The sequence below is a fragment of the Haliotis rufescens genome, unplaced genomic scaffold (assembly GCF_023055435.1).
Source record: "Haliotis rufescens isolate VD_foot unplaced genomic scaffold, xgHalRufe1.0.p SCAF_18, whole genome shotgun sequence".
In the NCBI taxonomy this organism is placed as follows: Eukaryota; Metazoa; Mollusca; class Gastropoda; order Lepetellida; family Haliotidae; genus Haliotis; species Haliotis rufescens.
Window position 1 is genome coordinate 31,810,230 of NW_025963868.1, and position 20,414 is coordinate 31,830,643.

General features: G+C 39.7%; 1 protein-coding gene across 1 annotated transcript; it reads left to right on the forward strand.

The window, feature by feature from the left end:
* Window positions 1-8,852: 8,852 nt before the first annotated feature.
* On the forward strand, window positions 8,853-20,018 carry LOC125381495 (WSC domain-containing protein 2-like). Its single transcript, XM_048398072.1, has 3 exons — window positions 8,853-8,995; window positions 18,554-18,696; window positions 19,772-20,018. Exons 1-3 carry the CDS (start codon window positions 8,881-8,883, stop codon window positions 19,916-19,918), a joined length of 405 nt encoding a protein of 134 aa, XP_048254029.1. The 5' UTR covers window positions 8,853-8,880; the 3' UTR covers window positions 19,919-20,018.
* The last annotated feature ends 396 nt before the right edge of the window (window positions 20,019-20,414 follow it).

Below are 20,414 nucleotides of genomic sequence, written 5' to 3' on the forward strand. Positions count from 1 at the left end.
TTATACCGTTTGTGTCCACCTTCAATCCTAATTACTGTGATATCATGCCAGTCATAAGGGACAACCGCCCAATTCTACAGCAAAGCGATAAAATGAAACAAGGACTGAATGAATTTATAATTATAAAAAGTACCAGGCAACCCAAAAATCTCAAGCAAATTCTTTGTCCATCCAAATATTCTTGTACTGAGAGTGTACCATGTGTAAGTAGATGTAACACCCCAAGATGCGGCACGTGTAACATCATAAGTGAAGGTACTACTTTCCTTTTTGCAAATGGCAAGGGTTTTAATGTGAAAGCCGACATGAACTGCCGCAGCAAAGATGTGGTGTATGTTATGAGATGTTCGGGATGCGGCGAAAACTACATCGGTGAAACAGGCATGGAATTAAAAGATAGAGTCACTGTACACAAACAGCAGATTAGAGACCCTAATGTTCGATGCTTGGGTGTCAGCAAACACATTGATGATAGCGGAAACGGGAAATTTACTATTTTTCCGTTTTACAAATTGTGTACAAGTAACAAGCAGCTGAGACTGGAAAAAGAACAAATGTTTATCCAATTGATGAAACCAAAATTGAACTCTAGAATGTAATAATAGATTTGTCATTTCAATCGTAAATGTTGCACTGTTACTTTACAAATACTGTATATTTAATTCAAATGTCTCCCTACAATTGTTAAATTACTTGGTGTCGTCGCTGGAGTGTGTAAATATATTATTATCATAAGTATGACGTCATTATATGTCATTGTCAGTTACACTGAAGAGCTGTCATGAGACAGCGAAAGTGCTATGTATGAAACTGATATAAAGAAGATGATGGACTAACGTGGACTTTATTATTTTATTATATATAACATGTACACCGAGTGAACATTTACCTCATTTTTGTATATATATACATATATATATATATATATGTATACAAGGTGGCAGCCTTTAGCCTACAGCAAGTAAAGGGACCAGGAAGCAATACGACATTCGTTAGCATACGACGTGTATAGTGACCAATAAATGACATGTGTCTTGTAGCCTGCGATATAATCTAACCAGTATACAGTTAGGCGTCAGCTTTCCTACATATAATATATATATATATATATAATGACCAGTAAACAAGTCAACAGCTGACAGCAAAATGCAAAACCAGATTATAATTTAGCATATGTTACCCTATAATACAATACTTGATGTATGCTAACGGCTGCCACCTTGTACGACGACGTCATAGGATAGGGATAGGTGACGTCATGTTCAATAGTGACGTCATCTGGTTTGTTCTATGACGTTTCTATAATTTGTAAAAATGGGTCAGTGACATTCGTGTATTGCAGTAAATGTTTCAAAGCCGATGTTGTTGTTTCTTTTTATTTGATAACAAAATTCATCTATTTTAGCTATAATAACGGTAACGCTTTTTTACAGGGCATTATCATTTGCAGAAGCACTCGCTCATTTCAACTGCCTTCATTTGTAGGGCAGGTAATGGAAGACCTCGGGCTTCTGCAAATGATAATGCCTTGAAAAAAGCGTTAGCCTTGTAATAGCCATTTGGCTGCCTGTTTGGATCGGTTTGGATGGCAGCCTGAATATCCATAAAATAGACACTATCAGTTCGGAAAGTTCTTAATCCTCTGGAAACCGAGTTGGTTATTTTCTGACGCATATGTTCCAAAGATCTGAAAAGTGAAGGTTGTGCGAGAATTGCGCTCACGCGGCACTGGATCTACCTCTGGCTATAACATTATGCAGAGGTGGAGAATGTTAAATTTCCTATTTCATGGTGTAAACGTAACTGCAAATATCAAACCGGTTTTAAGAAAAGACGCTTCTTAGTGTTGTCCGAGAATTTATTCCATGTTGAAAAACAGTAAATTTCTCCGCTTTTTATCGTACACCAATAAAAGTACTGTGCGACGATTTTATTTTTTTAGAAGCTTTACGGAAACTGTGAGCAAACAAAATACTGCCTGATATCTGAACGACATGATTATATATCAAATGGAGTTATATGCGTATGTATCACGACATACATTCAATGCCAAAAATAGCATGCCGTAAATGACGAAAACTGATGTTTCTCTATGACGTCAAAAGGTGACAGAGAGGTTACACACGTACAAAGAAAAGGGGGCATAACTCTGCTATGCTTAGCACTAGCTATAGTTTATTGTAACTCAGGTCACTTGGTGAGAATTAGCTGTGGTTGAGGACAATATATTTTCTTGGTGTTTTGTTCACGAGGAACCAAACTATTCCAACACAAATATCGATATTTAAACTGCATACGTTTAGTTATAAAAAAACCCATAGGAAATGATGAAGTCGTACTGCATCAAAAAGAGGTAATAGAAAAATGGATGGCCCTATCTAACCTATAACTAAGTCCTTAGATTCCAACATTCTTCTGAATGTGTAAGTGTAATTTGACTATTGTTGCACCATTATTAATTAAACACAAGCCTCATCAAATGTAATGCAATACCAAAAACATAACACCATTCTATTTGACGTCATGGCTGGTTTTATGTCTTTTATAATGTCGGAGAAAGACGACACTGGTATTTTGATAAATATATATCTCCCCTAATTTTCGTTCATGGTATGGGAAATCTCGATGTGTAAAACTGAATTTGACGCTTTTTCGACACAACTTAAAATGACTGTTTTCAACAAGTAAAATAATGTATTGAATATATAAACAACTAGATAGTTTATCGTGTATCTTAATTGGACAAGACATGCACCTGTTTGGCATCAATTTCCGAAATGAAATACCCAAAAGAATATTGCAAAACAACCAAAATTATATTCAATATTGGACATATATTTGTTTCTTATTATGTTATTATTTCTCTGTATCTCGTCTCAAAATTACACAATAAAAGATGCGAAGCAAGCTCTATTGGCATACAATTATCAGGATAATCGTATAAGGTTGAGTGATTGAGTGAGTGAGTGAGTGAGTATTGTTTTACGCCGCTTTTAGCAATATTCCAGCAATATCACGGTGGGGGACACCAGAAAGGGGCTTCACACATTGTACCGATGTCGGGAATCGAACCCGGATCTTCGGCGTGACGAGCAAACGCTTTAACCACTAGGCTACCCGACCGCCCCTCGTATAAGGTTGAACCAAGCATGGGCTTTCTTTTTTAACTATTTACAATTCCTTGAGAAATAAAGTGAACAGTTTAATATCCTGTGATCACAATATTGAAAAAAGAATGAACCCATTGATTATATAATGAAAAAAGAGAGGAATAATTCGTAAATTGTTTGTGGCTAACGCGCACCTGGCGAATCGTTAGATATCACTGTTCTGTGTATCAAACGACTTAAAAAAAACAATTCCAAGATCAAGACAACTCTTTCAGAAATATGTGCATATATTTTAACGAAAAATATTATCAATGTTGTTAAAAATAATATACTTAGGTTTAGTTATAAAACAAAATGAAACGGCTATTCATGGTCATTGGTTTTATGAAATTATAATATTGACTATTACACATCACAAGAAATACGTAGCTGCAGTTACATTTACACTTCATCTTGTAACACTTGTCCAAAGGAAAAACAATATTGTATTCGTCAATCGACTCTATAAACTTATCAATTCTTATGTAAACAATGTTCAAGCAAACAGGAGAGTATCAAAGGTTCGTTCACACACGTAGTGACATATATCTACGTATGATATCATTTTGAACATACACAAATATCCAAAGTGAATAAATGTATAAAAGATATGCAAAATCTACATCATGTATGTATCGCAGCTAAGTTTGAAATATATGTGATGTTACAGGCGTCTCATAACCGGTGTACGTGAAACGTGATTTTGTAAACACTATCCAATATGGCGGAGAGTTCACCTCTGCGTTCGTGTTTGCGTATTTTCCAAAACATTCTAAACGATTCTAGGGTTATCGGCGACGTTTTGGAATGCTAATTGGGGATTTCATTAAAGACATATACTGTATACTCATATTTGATCACTAATATGTTATTTATGAAATTCATTTCTCCGAGTTGATATCCGAAATTTAGGTTTCAAAACATGTTGTAAATAATGCTGTAAGTGGTGATTTAGTAATGTGTAAAAAATGGCGACATTTACGATGTACCTAATTTTCAGAGGTCATTTTCAGTACTTTTGCTTGGCCTTAAAACCAATGAATGACATCACAGAACAGGGCATTTCCCACCTTATTCAAAACTGTGAAGTGTATTTCTGTTGGTGACGTATTTTGAATTGTATTCGTCTTCAAAGTGAGGGTTGTAGAGGAGGGACATATACTAGTATGTCCCTGTGGCATCCAAGGGGTTAACATACCAGAACATAGTCGATTACAAATCACTGTATAAAGTTTAAGTGTCTCGTCAAATGAAAAGTGGAATCCTGATTTAATGTATTCCGGCTACCTGGCAATTAGAGGGCAGAAGAATCTTAAAATTATTAATAAACATAATTTCAATTCCAAGCAACATCAGAAACCAATATCTATATATCTTCTCTGGCGTAATATACCAATGTCACCTTCTACAAAGATAAATAGTGAAAGCCGGCAAATCATTCAGTTTCAGTTTGATATGAATTTGCGAATTTGTTGCCTATGTGATAATCCATTTTCTATACCTATGTTAGATGGATATGTGAATAACAGTTTACAGCAGCGTCAGATCAATGAAAGCGACATAACCCATTCTATAAGCATGTGTTTATGTATTACTATCAAATAGTGACGATATTAAATATACCAAACAATCCGCGATATTGCGCATGCACAAAACGAACATGTGGACAAGGCATCAAACAATCCGCATGCGCAGAAAGGTTGAATGCAGCACTTAGGCTAAGTGCTACGAGCACTGCGTCAAACTCACGCTTGAAAGCTGACCAATGAAACCAGAGAACTAATTAAAACGGTTGTCGCTGTTGGCTGATAGACAATGACAATGACGAAAAGGGAGACGCTTGATAGCATCTTCTCTGGCTGTAAATTTCGATGTCACATAACGACGTTTTTTGTGGGGAAACTTCAAAGCGTCCATAAAGAGTAGTTTTCTCTCCAGTGACCATATACCAATGGCCAATTGATACAACGCTATTTTCTCCAACGAGAACGGCTAAAGTGTAAATGTTGTTTCCGTTTCTCTGATTGGAAACCATATGAGTGTCAGTTGCAGATGTAGCAGGACGTTGATTCATCCCACAGATGACATCTGTACCTTGTGAGCTTGCTGACGGGGTTAACCTCTTTGGTCATGTGGACAAGGCGTCCGACCTCGGATCAGAAGGTCCGTGGTTGGAATCCCATCACGGGACTCGGAAATTTTATTGCCGCTACACAGAGATTCCCAGTCTCCTTTCATCTGTCATCCTCGTGAGTGACTAACTTTGCATTTAAATTCCCTTTCACAGTCTTGCAGCCATTGAAGGACAAGTCGCCAACCGAGAAGGCCATCGCAGGTTAAACGCATCACATCACACACGTAATTTAATGATGGTGAGATGAGGTGGTGTATATTTTCTTAGTTGAAAGACAAATTAAGTTAGACATTAAAAGTTACACATTGTCAGCAAAGGAGCAACCATTTCATTACTGGTGGGGGTTTCTGAAAATAATAATCACATCCCTGTTTTACGGAAAGTTTGTGCCTCGCATTGTGTAGTCCTCGCCACCTGAAATAGATTAACAAAATATCGCGATTATTCAATAACTACGAAAGATGCATGTGTGCTAATACATATGGAGTACAAACAAACTATTTCATATTACTTACTGTAAAGACAAAAATTGCAAAGTGCATTGTTCAAGAAATATATTGCGTTAAACATCGTCATTGAGTTGTGATCACGTGGTTACAATCCGTGAAAGAATCTACAGTCAGGAAAGAACCACACGACAAAACATAGTGTGCCCTTTCCTGCAGACGCTGTGCGTTTAAATATTGAGAAGCATCAGTTTAAGCTCTTAAAACATTAAACACAATGCTCAACTCAAACCAAAATCCCCTCCACCCTATGCCTCAAATATCAAATGGTAATTATATTTCCTAATGCAAGTCTGACTTTGATTGCGTCGTGTGTGCGCATACTCACATGTATTTCGTGTTTTTGATTTAATAGACAGAAAAAAGCTAACTTAGATCCAAACAAATCGCTGAGATATGAGAAATATAAATGACGATCACCTGTAACCTTCACATATCTCAAAATGTCAATTTACGTCCAATTCCTTATGCAGATTATAGTTGTTGATTCTTATTACCAAAATGTACGCTAACGGACATACTTTTTTAACTGTCGCGGTAGTAAGCGCTTCAGAAATGCAGTATATATGTCCTTAAGAATGATAAATATGTCAAGGGAGACAACTCTTCAGACATTGCGTATACATATGCTGTGAAAGCGAAGTTTATCATTGCAGGGGTAATGGTTGGATGGGCGACCGAATGAGGTTTACATATCTTTCCTGTCATGTTTCATGTTCACTGGTGGGGAGGAGTGAGTGAGTTGGGTTTAACGCGGCTTTTAACAGTATTCAAGTAATATCATGGTGCGTCATCTTAATGTGGGAGGAAAGCCCGAAGTGAATTGCTTGGTTGCAGTGTGCTGGTAGAGGCGGGACTAGGTTACAATGTGCCGGTAGAGACAGGACTAGGTTACAGTGTGCTGGTAGAGGCGGGACTAGGTTACAGTGTGCTGGTAGAGGCGGGACTAGGTTACAGTGTGCTGGTAGAGACAGGGCTAGGTTACAATGTGATGGTAGAGACGAGACTAGGTTACAATGTGATGGTAGAGACGGGACTAGGTTACAGCGTGCTGGTAGAGACGGGACTAGGTTACAGTGTGCTGGTAGAGACGGGACTAGGTTACAGTGTGCTGGTAGAGACGGGACTAGGTTACAGTGTGATGGTAGAGACGAGACTAGGTTGCAGTGTCCTGATAGATACGAGAGTGGGTCATATTTTTCTGGAAGATAAGGGACTAGGTTACAGTATAGGGTAGATACGGGACTAGGTTACAGTTTGCTATTAAAGATGTGACTAGGTTACAGTGTTCTGGTACATACGAGACTAGGGTTGAGTGTCCCTGCAGAGAAGGGACTAGGTTACAGTTTGCTAGTAAAGATGTGACTAGGTTACAGTGTAGTGGTAGAGACGTGACTAAGTTACAATGTCCCTGTAGAGAAAGGACTAGGTTACAGTGTGCTAGTAAAGATGTGGCCAGGTTACAGTGTAGTGGTAGAGACGTGACTAAGTTACAGTGTCCCTGTAGAGAAGGGACTAGGTTACAGTTTGCTAGTAAAGATGTGACCAGGTTACAGTTTACTGGTAGATACGAGACTAAGTTACAGTGTCCCTGTAGAGAAGGGACTATGTTACAGTTTGCTAGTAAGTATGTGACTTGGTTACAGTGTGCAGGTAGAGTCGAGACGGGGGTACTGTGTCCTTGTAGAGAAGGGACTATGTTACAGTTTGCTAGTAAAGATGTGACCTGGTTACAGTGTGCAGGTAGAGACGAGACTGGCGTACTGTGTCCTTGTAGAGAAGGAACTAAGTTACAATTTGTTATTGAAGATGTGACCAGGTTACAGTGTTCTGGTAAATACGAGATCGAGAGTAGGGCACAGTGTCCTTGTAGAGAAGGGACTAGGTTACAGTGTGATGGTAGAGGCAGAACTAAGTTGCAGTTGGTTGGTAGAGATGGGACTTGGCTACAGTGCGTCGTCGCGCTATTGTAAATGTACACCTGAACGATAGCTTCATTCAAATCATTAGTTCCCATATCTCTCGTCGGTTGTATATATATATAGAAACTGGGAGAAAACGATTGCGTAAATGTGACGTCACAGTCTAGCGGTCTGGAGCTGGTGTTGTTACAAGCGGGCGTCCACTTCTCGGACGATCAGTGGCTACTCCAATTACATCGTAACGCTCCATCAGGTGTCGTACCGACCTCGCGGACGCACCAACTTGTAATGCAACGTCAGCAGTACGCATGCCTGCATGCAACATTCCGATGGCTCTGTCATGAACATTATTGGGGATTCTTGGCTTTTATTTTGAAGGTAATCGTGGGAAAAATAATGTGTTGACGGTGTTTTCTCGTGTGTTCTAACAATTGATGTCAATAATAACCAGGCACCCTAACATTCACGCATACGACATGTGATTCGTGCGGCGATTGTGCGTTTTGCATGAATTTAGGGTTGTGCTTCTAACGTATGATAATGTTCAATAAACTGTGCCAGTTTGATACCCGAACACGCTTGCCTACCTTTCAACTAAGTTATTGCAGACAGAAAATGGAAAAATATTTAGTTCAGTTAAGTCATTATACAAATGATTGTATCAGCCTTTTGTTCCCATGTGAAGGTCCCTTTCCGTGTTGACACGTTTGAGTTGTGTTTTTAGAAGCTTGTGCGTTTTTGTGCTTTAAAATGACATTCATTATTTAGTCCTGAATGGTATTATATTCATCCTTCACATATCGTTTCCCACATAAATGCTATCTTGTATTCATTTTCTGTATAAATAGATACAGTGATACATATATTATAGCCATGTTGACAAGGTTTGCCTTTATCAAGGTAATCGACACGTTCCGTTAAATATTTGATTGGTTAATTGTCAGTCCTGCTTGTAGTGATAGCACAAATATTTCAGAAAAAAACACTTTGTGCTTCAAGACGACAGCAGAGCAACAGTGAAAATGATCAACGGCGCTTCAATCTGTGGTCTTTTTTTTACTGTTTCCGTTTACGCCATTGTTAACCAAAATGCACTCAGAAAAGTAACCGATACCGTGCAGCTGACAGATGACATGCACTTTAAAGTAGCCAACAGGTTGACATGTGCTATGAGTTGCTGCAAAACAGTCAGTAGTTGCGGCTTCTTCTTTTCTAAAGCTGGACGTTGTCAGTGTCTAAAGGAGTACGGGGGCTATGAAATATGGACAGCAAACCTCAAGAGAAGTAAGTTATTATCTTTCTTCCTATCGACTATTGCTGCTTTCTTGTTTTGTTAACTCATCCTGGACAATTTCTTCCATCCCTGAAATATGGGATACAAGACACACATAAAAGATCAGTATTTTCAACAGTTGGTTTTGGATTATAGCTTATGTAGTGATACACACCTTCATGTGTAGTAACACCACTTTATAGTTATACATTGACTATGTAGTTTGTAATCATCTCCATCAGTCAGTCAGTTATGCCCATCGCTCCTCCCGAAGCATAGGCCGCCGACAACAGTCCGCCAGAGTCCTCGGTCCTGGGCTGCCCTCTCTAGTTGTTTCCAGGTGTGTCCCATCGTCTTACCGTCTGCCCGAGGTCCCGTCGTCAAGTGTTTCTTGGCCGTCCTCTTTCTCGTTTTCCCTGGGGGTTCCATAACAGCGCCTGTCTGGTGATGTTACTGACTGGCTTCCTCAAAGTATGCCACATCCATCCCCATCTTCTGCGCCGGATCTCATCTTCGGTAGGCAGTTGGTTGGTACGCTGCCACAGGTCTGAGTTGCTGATGGTCTTGGGCTAGTGGATCTGGAGGATTCATTTCCATACACGCTTATAAAGAGATAGATGTCAGTTCACCGTCAATTGTCAGAGATATAATCATTCCGACATATTTAATACCGATTTCTCTAACGTTACTGTTTCTGAATACACTTTTTTGGCGACTGTTGTCCATTATGAAAACGTTTACATTGAAACTAAATTAATATACTTGTTCTACGTTGGATGACGAAGAAAGGTTTTTGGGTGCGGCTTTTCCAGGGGAGCAGGTTTAGAAGGGCGTCTACTCCTCATGCCTGGTAACACTGAAAATTGTATGATAATTTGTAAGACGTCCACAGAACCATATTAATTTGTCAGCATTGATGCTGAGTTACCTATATTTAACTTCTTTTTTTAACAAATCATGTCGACATGCTCAGTTGACAATGTAAAGGTAAACCAGAACTAAGAGCTACATGTAAGATGTGTGTAATCTCATTGTCACCATTTTTGTCATACTTCCGCATGTGTTTGTAGAAGTGAGCTACAAAACCAACTTTCCAGAAATGTAGAAGGCTAGCTATTCATTGGAACTTATCTGCCTTAATATCAAAGCGAAGCATCGATAATATTCATTACATTGAGTGAGAATCGTTTTACGCCGCTTTTAGCAATATTCCAGCACTAAGACGTCGGGGGACACCAGAAATGGGCTTCACCCATTGTACCTATGTCGGGAATCGAACCCGGGTTCTAACCACTGGGCTGCCCGACCGCCCCATTAGTGAGGGGGTGAGTGAATGACTTAAAGTTTAACGTCACAACGGCAATATTTCAGCCATATCGTGTCAAAATATATTATCATTTTGCAACACAATATAAAAACAGGCTATAGATCGCCAACAACATAAGGTAGATCACCACGCTAGGGTCCATGGGGACTTACAGTACTTTTGCTACCTGCATGGACTCAAGCAGGATTTACACCATCCCTTCAGTGGTTGGCGATATTTGTCAATTTAGCCGAATTAAAAGAACATCTATTCTGCGATTAAAAACGTGGTAGTACTAAATATACTGCGAATGACGTGGACTTACGTACCATCTCCAGGGGACGATCCTTTTACACTACTTCAACCCCCTTCGAGGTACAGCCACTGAGAATCTTAGTTATCCAATTTATTTTACCAATATCAAAAGACCATTTATTAATTACAAAACACATTTATCAAAATTTATGTACAAGTTATATTTCTTTTAAAAAAACTAAGGATTAAATGAGAGCTGATATTCTTAAAAATATCCTTTAACGATGAAACTTTGAAATACTTTCCCCTTGTGATGGAAAAATCAATACAATCAAGTAAGACATGCTTGACTGTGATTCTTTCCTCACAAAGGATACAGAATGGGGGATCCTCACCGTTCAATATATATTCATTAGTATATCTTGAATGGTCAATACGACATCGTCGCATAATGATCTCATGAAATCTGGACTGACATCCCAAGTAGGTATAACCGATATTTGGTTTGCTTTCATAAAGTATATTTATACCTACTTGAGTGTCCCACTTCTTTTGCATTAGATCACGGATGTAAGATCTAATCACGGGTTTATAATCACTGTATGGAATTAGAAGTGGTGTCACAGATTTGTGAAACGATGTTGTATTGGCCAGTAGCAAGTTGATTATATAATTCAATAATTTCAATTAATAATGGATGCTTACATGATATATTTTTAATAGCCTGAAGACACGAGAGGGAGTCCGAAAATAACATAAATTGCTAATGCCTAGTTTGTTTACCAATATATTTTCGAGCCGTTAAAATTGCAAGGGATTCGGCTGTATAAATAGAACTATTATCAGGTAGTCGTGAAGACATAATCCTCGATCCAACGACGGTGGTGCTAGCAACCGCGTCAGCATCCTTGGATCCGTCTGTAAATATAGATTTGAATGTGTTATATGTGTTCCGCAATTCTTTTAATTCTTGTTGATAGATTAGTTGGTTGGTTTCTGATTTCTTAAGTTTAGTTAATGACAGGTCAACCTCAGGCTGTACCAACTGCCATGGGGGAGAGGACAAAAGCTGAGTTGGAGCTATATTTTCAAGATTGATTTTGCCAGCAGAAATGTCAGATTTGATTCGTAGGCCAAGTGGAGGAACAAGGGATGACTTTTTATGCTACATATCCTCAAAGAGAGGATTAAAAACGCAACCATTTGCAGGATTAGTAGGATTTGAATAGAGCTTTGTGGGGTATTGCAATGAGAGTTTTATTCGACGTTCTTTTAGTGAGGGTTCATCCGCCTCTACATACAAATATTGACAGGGAATGTTCTAAAGGCTCCAAGGCACAGCCTCAGGCCTTGATGATAAGTGCCCCGTAAGGTTGGATTGGTTGGTTTGTTGTTTAACGCCGCACTCAGCAATATTCCAGCTATATGACGGCGGTCTGTAAATAATCGAGTCTGGACCAGACAATCAAGTGATTGATATCATGAGCATCGACCCACGCAATTGTGATCGATGACATGTATCAACCAAGTCAGCGAGCCTGACCTCCCGATCCCGTTAGTCGCCTTTTACGACCATTAGGGTTGCTGAAGACCTATTCTCCACGGATCTTCACGGGTCTATACAGTTGGAGGAGGGTTTTCTGATCCCCTTCCCACTTTGAATTTGAAACGACTTTCAGAAGGTCAAGAGCCTTCAGGCATTTATTTTTCAAATATTTGATGTGTGATAAAAAGGTTAAATGGTGATAAAAAATAGTACCCAGGAATTTAGCCTCTTTTACAACTTTAATTGGAGTACTATCTAAAACTAAATCAGGGTCTTTATGAGGATCATATTTTCTACAAAAATGTATACAATTGCTTTTAGATTTTGAAAATTTAAATCCATTTTCCAACGACCATGTATTTATGTTTTTTAGACACAGTTGTAATTCTCTTTCTATAGTACGCATGTTTTTACCACGGCATGACATGTTAAAATCATCCACAAAAAGTGAAACATCAATTGAATCGTTTAAAACTTTGGAAAGACTATTTATTTTTATGCTGAACAAAGTAACAGATAAAATACTGCCTTGTGGGACACCCTGATCCTGATTATAATGATTAGACAGGCTTGAGCCCACACGGACTTGAAATTGTCTGTAAACGGCCTCGCAACCCAAAGTCATGTAAATCTTTTAAAATACCGTGCTTCCATGTAGTGTCATATTTCTTTTTCTAGATCGACACTCAATGTTGTTTGTTTATAACGGCATTCTAAACAAATGATTCCAATCGAACTAAATAGTCAATGGTACTGCGATTTTTACGGAAACCACGTTGACTATTTGTTATTAAATCATTTGATTCAAAGTACCATGTTAATCTTTTATTGACCATGCGTTCCATGGTTTTGCAAACGCAGCTAGTCAATGAAATGGGTCGATATTTGGAAGGATCAGCATGATCACGTCCAGGTTTAGGTAGGGGAACAATTATAGCCTCACGCCATGAAGAAGTAAATTCTCCTGACGTCCAGATTTTATCAAATATTATCAAAAGGGTTTCTAAACAGAATTGTTTTGGCGAATGTTGTCCATTATGAAAACTTTAACATTGAAACTAAATTCATATACTTGTTCTACGTTGGATGACGAAGAAAGGTTTTTGGGTGCGACTTTTCCAGGGGAGCAGGTTTAGAAGGGCGTTTACTCCTCATGCCTGGTAACACTGAAAAATGTATGATAATTTTATTTTTTTCGAAAGTGCGCCGGGTTTTTTCATTTAGAATTTTAAATTTATTGAGATTATGGACCATTGGATGGCGTCGGAAATATTGTTCAGTTTTTTTCCGTGCCTTCCTAGCTTGATTGCAATCATTGATGAACCATGGGTTACGTATGTGAGGATTTGAGGAGGACTTCGGGATACATTTGTATAGCATCGGGAACATCAATAATAACTTCAGGTTTTAGTCTGTTAGAACAAAGGACTTCATATAATGCCCAGTTGGCTTTAGTAAAATTCCAACGTGTAGATGGAGGAATATCAGAAGGTGTAACAGATTTTAAAAAGGTAGGAAAATGGTAACTTTCACAGAGGTGATTGTGGACGGACCATTCAAATTTATTAAGTAAAGTAGAATCTACAACTGACAAGTCCAGACAAGAGTATGTTCAAGTTGCAGGATGTAGATATGTATGAGAACCATCATTAGAAATGCACAGATCTTTATTTAAGAAAAAATCTTCAAGTAATTTTCTTTTATTATTGCTGTGAGCACTACCCCAAAACGGGTTATGGCCATTCAGATCTCCCATGATAACACAGGGCTTAGGGAGTTGGTCATATAGTGCCTGAAGATCAGACTGTCTGAGAGGGTATGATGGTGATATATATACACATGCACAAAAGTTAAGCGCCACCATATTCATAGTCTCTTGATTTCACGTGTGGGAATCAGAAAAACGAAATATGATGATGTACGACTGAATTAGGCTTCCATAGTTTCATGAACCAAAAGTTGTCCAGATACCACAAGGAAAGCGTGCTTTACGTGTTGCTGCAGTTCCCCTACCCTATACATAGTGAAATTCAAGTTTCAGACACGTGACTGCATTTTGCTCCTGTGTGAGATTCCCCTTCCAATAGAGGTTGAAAATCAACAATGGTGAGGAGAAAGTTAACGAACGCTGAAAGATGGCAAGTGATAGGCATGAAAAATGCTGGCATGTCATGCAGGGCCATTGCAAGACAAATGGGTCGTCATCACAGTGTTATCACTTGTTTGATTGTCAAACATGGTCAAACTAATGATGTCAATGACAGGCATAGGTTTGGTAGGCCAAGAAAGACCTCTAACAGAGAGGATAGACGTCTTTTCAGGATAGTCAGACAAAATCCATTTTCCACTTCAACAGATTTAAGACTGCAGTGGCTTACCCATCAGAGACTCCAGACGATTACCGTAAGGCTTCGCCTCAGAACGGCTGGTTGTAACGCCAGAAGACTATTAAAACGTCCTCAACTGACTGAGAGGCACATGCGGAATCGTCTGATATGGTGTCGTGCCCGTAGTCGATGGAACTTGGCCAACTGGAGAAGGATCCATTGGTCTGACGAGTGTCGAATGCTGCTACGAACTGTTGAAGGTCGAATACGTGTTTTGGAGGCAATGTAACACTCGTTTTGCACCAAGGAACATCCAGAAGACCTTAGCATGTGGCAGGGTATGGGGTTGTGTGTCCTTTGGCTGCAAACTTCCGCTGGTGACAATTCGTGGAAACCGGAATGGCCAACAATACCAAGATGCCGTTCTTCATCCAGTGGTAGTCCCTCATTTTGACAACCATCCTCTTCAGACAAGACCTGTTTACATGGACGACAGTGCTAGACCACACAGATCTCGGGCAGTTTGGGCTTATTTGCGATTGCCACTCTGCCTTGGCCGGCCTGTAGTCCGGATCTTAATCCGATTGAGCACCTCTGGGACATTCTTAGCCGGAAAATCAGACATTGTCATCCCCCATTTCAAAATCTTGTTGGACTTGAAGCCGCACTTCATGAAGAATGGATCCGTTTGCTGCAGAGAAGCATTCAACGACTTGTAATGAGTATGAAGCTGTGGTCAATGTCCGTGGATCATACACACGTTACTGACGTTTCTGTCTTGCAGTAGAGTGACACCTGATATGGTCTGCTGATTTCATGACAGTTACATGACAATAAAAGTTTTTCAATGTTTTCTAATCCTTCAATTTCTGGTCTACGGTAAAATTTCTTTCTGCTCATATTATTTTGGAACACAAGACAAACTTGCTTTGGGACAACTTTTGCATCACATGAGGTTTACATATACGGCTTACAACATCGTACATCTTGTTATACTAGTCATCCCAGTGCCCAAAGTAACAGCTCACAAATATGGTGGATGGCGCTTAACTTTTGTGCATGTGTATACAATGAACACATAGTAAAACAAAATTTAACGTTATATGTACTGCAACAGCCTGAAGAGGGGTATTGAGAGGAACAGGACCATGAATGACGCCCTGCCTCACCATAACAGAAGATTCTCCAGTCGCTTAATCCCCCGGAGGGGAAAAGCAATGGTTGGAGTCGTACTGTCGTAAATCAAATTTATCTGTGGTTTTAAGGAAGGTTTCTTGAAGAAATAAGGCAGATGGTTTGAAATCCTGAATTAATAGCTGAAGATCGTTAAAATTTTTCCGAAGTCCTCTACAATTCCATTGGATTACATTGGGAGAGCAACTCATGGAGGCACAATTGGAGATCGTGAGCGGGGGGAAGGTCCTCTACGCTGTAATGGCAGCAATGGAGTAACCTCCATATCCAGAGGTTCAAAAGGGTTGTCAACCTCCAAAGGAACATTCAATGGCAAAGGCTCATCAACATGTTTAAGGGCCCTTGCTTCTTTTTTACGTTGTTTTTTTTAACTTTTCGAAAGAGGTCTATTTGTTCTCAAGTCAGGTACAGTGTCTGGTTCAGTGTCTGGTTGAATGGCAGGTTCGGGCAACGTTACAGTTTCCAGCAGCTGTTCAGTTTGGGAAGCTGATGAAGAGGAAGTACTGATGTCATCAGTATCAATTCGATGCAGTATTTATTGAACATTCGACACCCAGCTAATAGCTGTTTGACAACCATTATCAGCTTTGGTAGGAGAAGAGGAGATTGCAGCAGAATAAGTCAGTGAAGAGGTGGAAGTGGTCGATTCACATGTTACCAGTTTCTTTGCGTCTCCAAATGAAATATCATTGGTGTACTTTATTTTCAGAATTTTAGTTTGTGTTTTAAAAGATGGACATGATTTTGAAGTGGACATGTGATCACCGCTGCAGTTTGCACATTTGGTGGTATTTGTGCAGTCAGTGTTATCATGAGTCTCACTACAGCGGGAGCAAACTTGGGTGTGATGACAGGATTTAGCTCCATGTCCAAATCGTTGACATTTAAAACAAAGGAGTGGATTTGGTATATACACATCCACTCAAATGTTGAAATATCCGGCTTTTATTGAGGATGGAAGCTTTGCGAGGTTGAACGTAAAAAGGTAATTCAATTCAATTCTTCTACAATTTCCTCTTCACATACGTCTGAGAGGCACTTCACACGGTCACGTACAATGCCTCTACATGAATTGAGTGTTTTGTGCACAGAGACAACAATCTCTGTATTTGCAAAATGATCAGCATTGAGTGGATTCAGAGACTGATGTCTCCTTGCACACTCCGCGAGCAGTAAACCGGACCGAAGAGGAGTGACATTCTTCACAGTACCACAAATACCTTCAATTGATTTGAGAGGCTCATCATCAATCCCTTCAACAACCAGAAATCGTGGCCGAGATTACTATTTTGTACAAAATCCTCAAGAGATATTGCAGGATCTGTATCAATATGACTTCCTTTTGTTTTTTTGTCGAGAACCAGTGATCTGTGGGGTAGCCTTAATGGAAAAAGGATGTTCGACACCCCTGCTCCCCACCCACCATGGTTACAGGCATGCTGTACTCAAGCAATACAGACACGGGAAGCTAAGAGAGTTGAACAGAATAACGTCAGGCTGGTTCCGCCCTTGACAATTTTCTTAAGACAAATAGAACCCGGAGGTCAATAATCCCAGATTGGCCCATGAACCACCGCCCTCAAGCAAGGGGCTCTAGGCAGATAAATATCACATACAAATTTTGATGTTTTCCAGAACTATTAAATGGAATATAAGTATATCTGCAAATTTATTCAAAATCAAAGTGTATCATGCTCAGGGCATGGCGTGACAAGCCGATTGATAAAACCGGGCCCATCCTATCACCCGTCTTAGCGAAATAAGGGTCAAAGTGGTGTCTTAGGCAAAAGTACCACCAGTGCACTTAACCACCAGAATCCCGTCCTAAGCCGACACAGGGACGCGACCCACGGTAAACGGTTGCCCAATTCGGTCGCCTTTTACGACCAGCAATGGGGTGCTAAGGACACATTCTGCCCCAGGTCCACACGGGGGAAGAGCAATTAGTGACCCAGCACTCACCACGTGGAGGTTGCTCTTCATGAGTGCCTGATGGGAGATGAGGGACAACCAGACCTAGGGTCACCATCAAGGCTTGTTCTCCCAGACTAAAACATAGCTGCCCAACGTTTAACAGCGGAATAGGGATAGCTAGGGCACTTATCCCCATACACTTGTGACATGCGTTCATGAAATTCCCGGGGAGTACTTTCCTCTGAAGTAAAAATACCTTAATGACGGATTGGTTCTCATTCTTTTCCATTTCTATGTCCATTTGGACCCCAATCACGCTCAACTGGCTGTCACTAATATGCAAATGGCCTCAACAGACTACATACACTTGCAATGAAACTACTCAAACAATGCACTATTGTTGAAAGATAGTCAGGAACTTTTTGGCCAGCTTTCGTATACCTTGTCGACGCATGCAGAAATAGAGATACATAAAGATTAATTTGTTTGGCGTGGACGATTTCGACTGTATTTTGAATGCCCTGAATTAGTCTTTTATGCTCTGGAATCCCAGCCTGTTGTCTACACTATGAATGTCTTTAAAGGAAAAATCTGAATACATACTGTCATTACACGTACATCACTCAAAACATTTTGAAATCACAGTTTCACTGCAATAGTAGAGATTTGAGCTGATTTCAGATCATGGCTAAATTTACCAAAAACCACCAAGGAATAAACGCATAGAGTAAAACTTCGGGGGATACCGTGCTGGAAGCAGTGATGTCCCTTTGGGGGCCTAATGATATTATGTCGTATTTTATAAAACAAAAATATAATGTGTTAGCCAACTAGTTTAAATGAATATCTGTTATATGATGATGTTTGTTTTGTTGTTTGTTTAACTATTTTCATTTAATTTTCTAAACATTACTCTTGTGATGATACCATTTTATTAAATTACCACGCAAAACAACATTCCATCCGACTGTCAGAACCAATGACTTTATATTCCCTCCCTCATGCGATCAAACATTTGTTCATACAGTTAGTGCATCGTACATTGGATGTTACCACGATGACTTTGACCGAGTACTTCCACACGGTATCATGCAGAACGTGACAGACCTGACAACTGAAACCTGCATGCAGCACTGCCATAGCATCAACTACATCTACTTTGGAACTGAGGTAGGCAAACACAGTTACTGTTTATAGAGCTCCATGAGAAGGAGGCCCGTGAAGATCCGGGGTAGAATATGCTTGCCGTAAAAGGCGACTATGCTTGACGTCAAAGGCGACTAACGGGATCGGGTGGTCAGGCTCCCTCACTTGGTTGATCCATGTCATCGATCACAATTGCGTGGATCGATGCTCATGATATTAATCACTGGATTGTCTGGTCCAGACTCGATTATTTACATACAGCCGTCATATAGCTGGAATATTGCTGAGAGCGGCGTTAAACAACAAAACCAACCAGCCAACCAACCGTGGAAAGGCATGTTTTAAGATATGTGTAAGATATCTGCTTCACAGTCAATTGTGCATGTGAACTGATACGTGTGGAGACAATTACGCCTACCATTACTGCATTTAGTGAGTGGGTGAGTGAGTTTGGTTTTATGCCGCTTTTAGCAATATTCCAGCATTATCACGGCGGGGGACACCAGAAATGGGCTTCACACATTGTACCAATGTCGGTAATCGAACCCAGGTCTTTACCACTAGGCTACCCGTCCGCCCCTACTGCATTGAGTGCAGCTACATGTACATGTAGATACAAAATGCATGAGTAATTGATGGTGAGTGCGTTACTATGACAATAATTTCATACCTATTCACAAAAGAGGGATCTTCCGAATGTCGGAGTGTTTAGGTATTACCCAGAATGAGAAAATGCAAAAAAAAATATGTCTGAAGTCTGATGACGTTTAGCATGCTGTCATATTCCAATGTCTGTGACCAGCTTCACAAATCTCCACTTTAGAAATATGTTGTTCCAATATCGTTTTGAAACGTCGTGGTTATCGTTCAGAATGGACATCGGTTTGAGAAATAAATCTAGTGCAGGATATTTAATGGTGATTGTGCTGTGGAAAGAATGTATGCTCTCTATAAAGGAAGAAAATATATGGATGTCAACTTCTTTATTTTCAGGAACACAACGTTTCGGAGTACATGCTTACTCCTTCATCAGGTGAATGATGCTCTCTATTGTTTCTTATGCCACATGGCAAGTGATGCTTACTTTCTCTGATTACAGTGCACAAGTCAATGCTTCTGCGGTCATGTTATCAAACCTGGGCACGCCAAGGTACCCGACAAGGAATGCAACATGCCATGTGCTGGTGACAGCAGCTTGCTGTGTGGAGGATACTTTAGGACATCCATCTATAAGATTAACACTTAAAGTACCGTGTACATCACTATAAGCCTTCCCTTTGAACTAATTCAGCCATATTGAGACGAGAGGTTTTACATTAACAATACATGCATTTAGCCTTACTGAAAGACCTGTCATCGATAGAAACCAGCAGGATTTACACAACACCCTTGTTTCTGCGATAGTTTCAACAAAATTGTGAACCATTTACAATCTCAGTTACTAGAAAACATTATTAAATGAGAACTTATGTGATCTAATGCAAAGTGAGACACCAAAGCAGGTATAAATAAATGACCAAAAATACAATCAAACTACTGAATTGTGTAGTCAGTCAAGATTTAGAGAGGTCATTTTACGAGATGAATACACAATGCCTTGGAGTGGGGGGACAAATGTGTGCTGGCGGTTAGATGCCTCATTCTGAGAATGTGGTTAATAATTCCGGATGGGAACTTACGCCAAAAAGTACCAGTATTTGCACTATACTTAGAAAGTGTAGTCCCAAATATAACATTTGTTG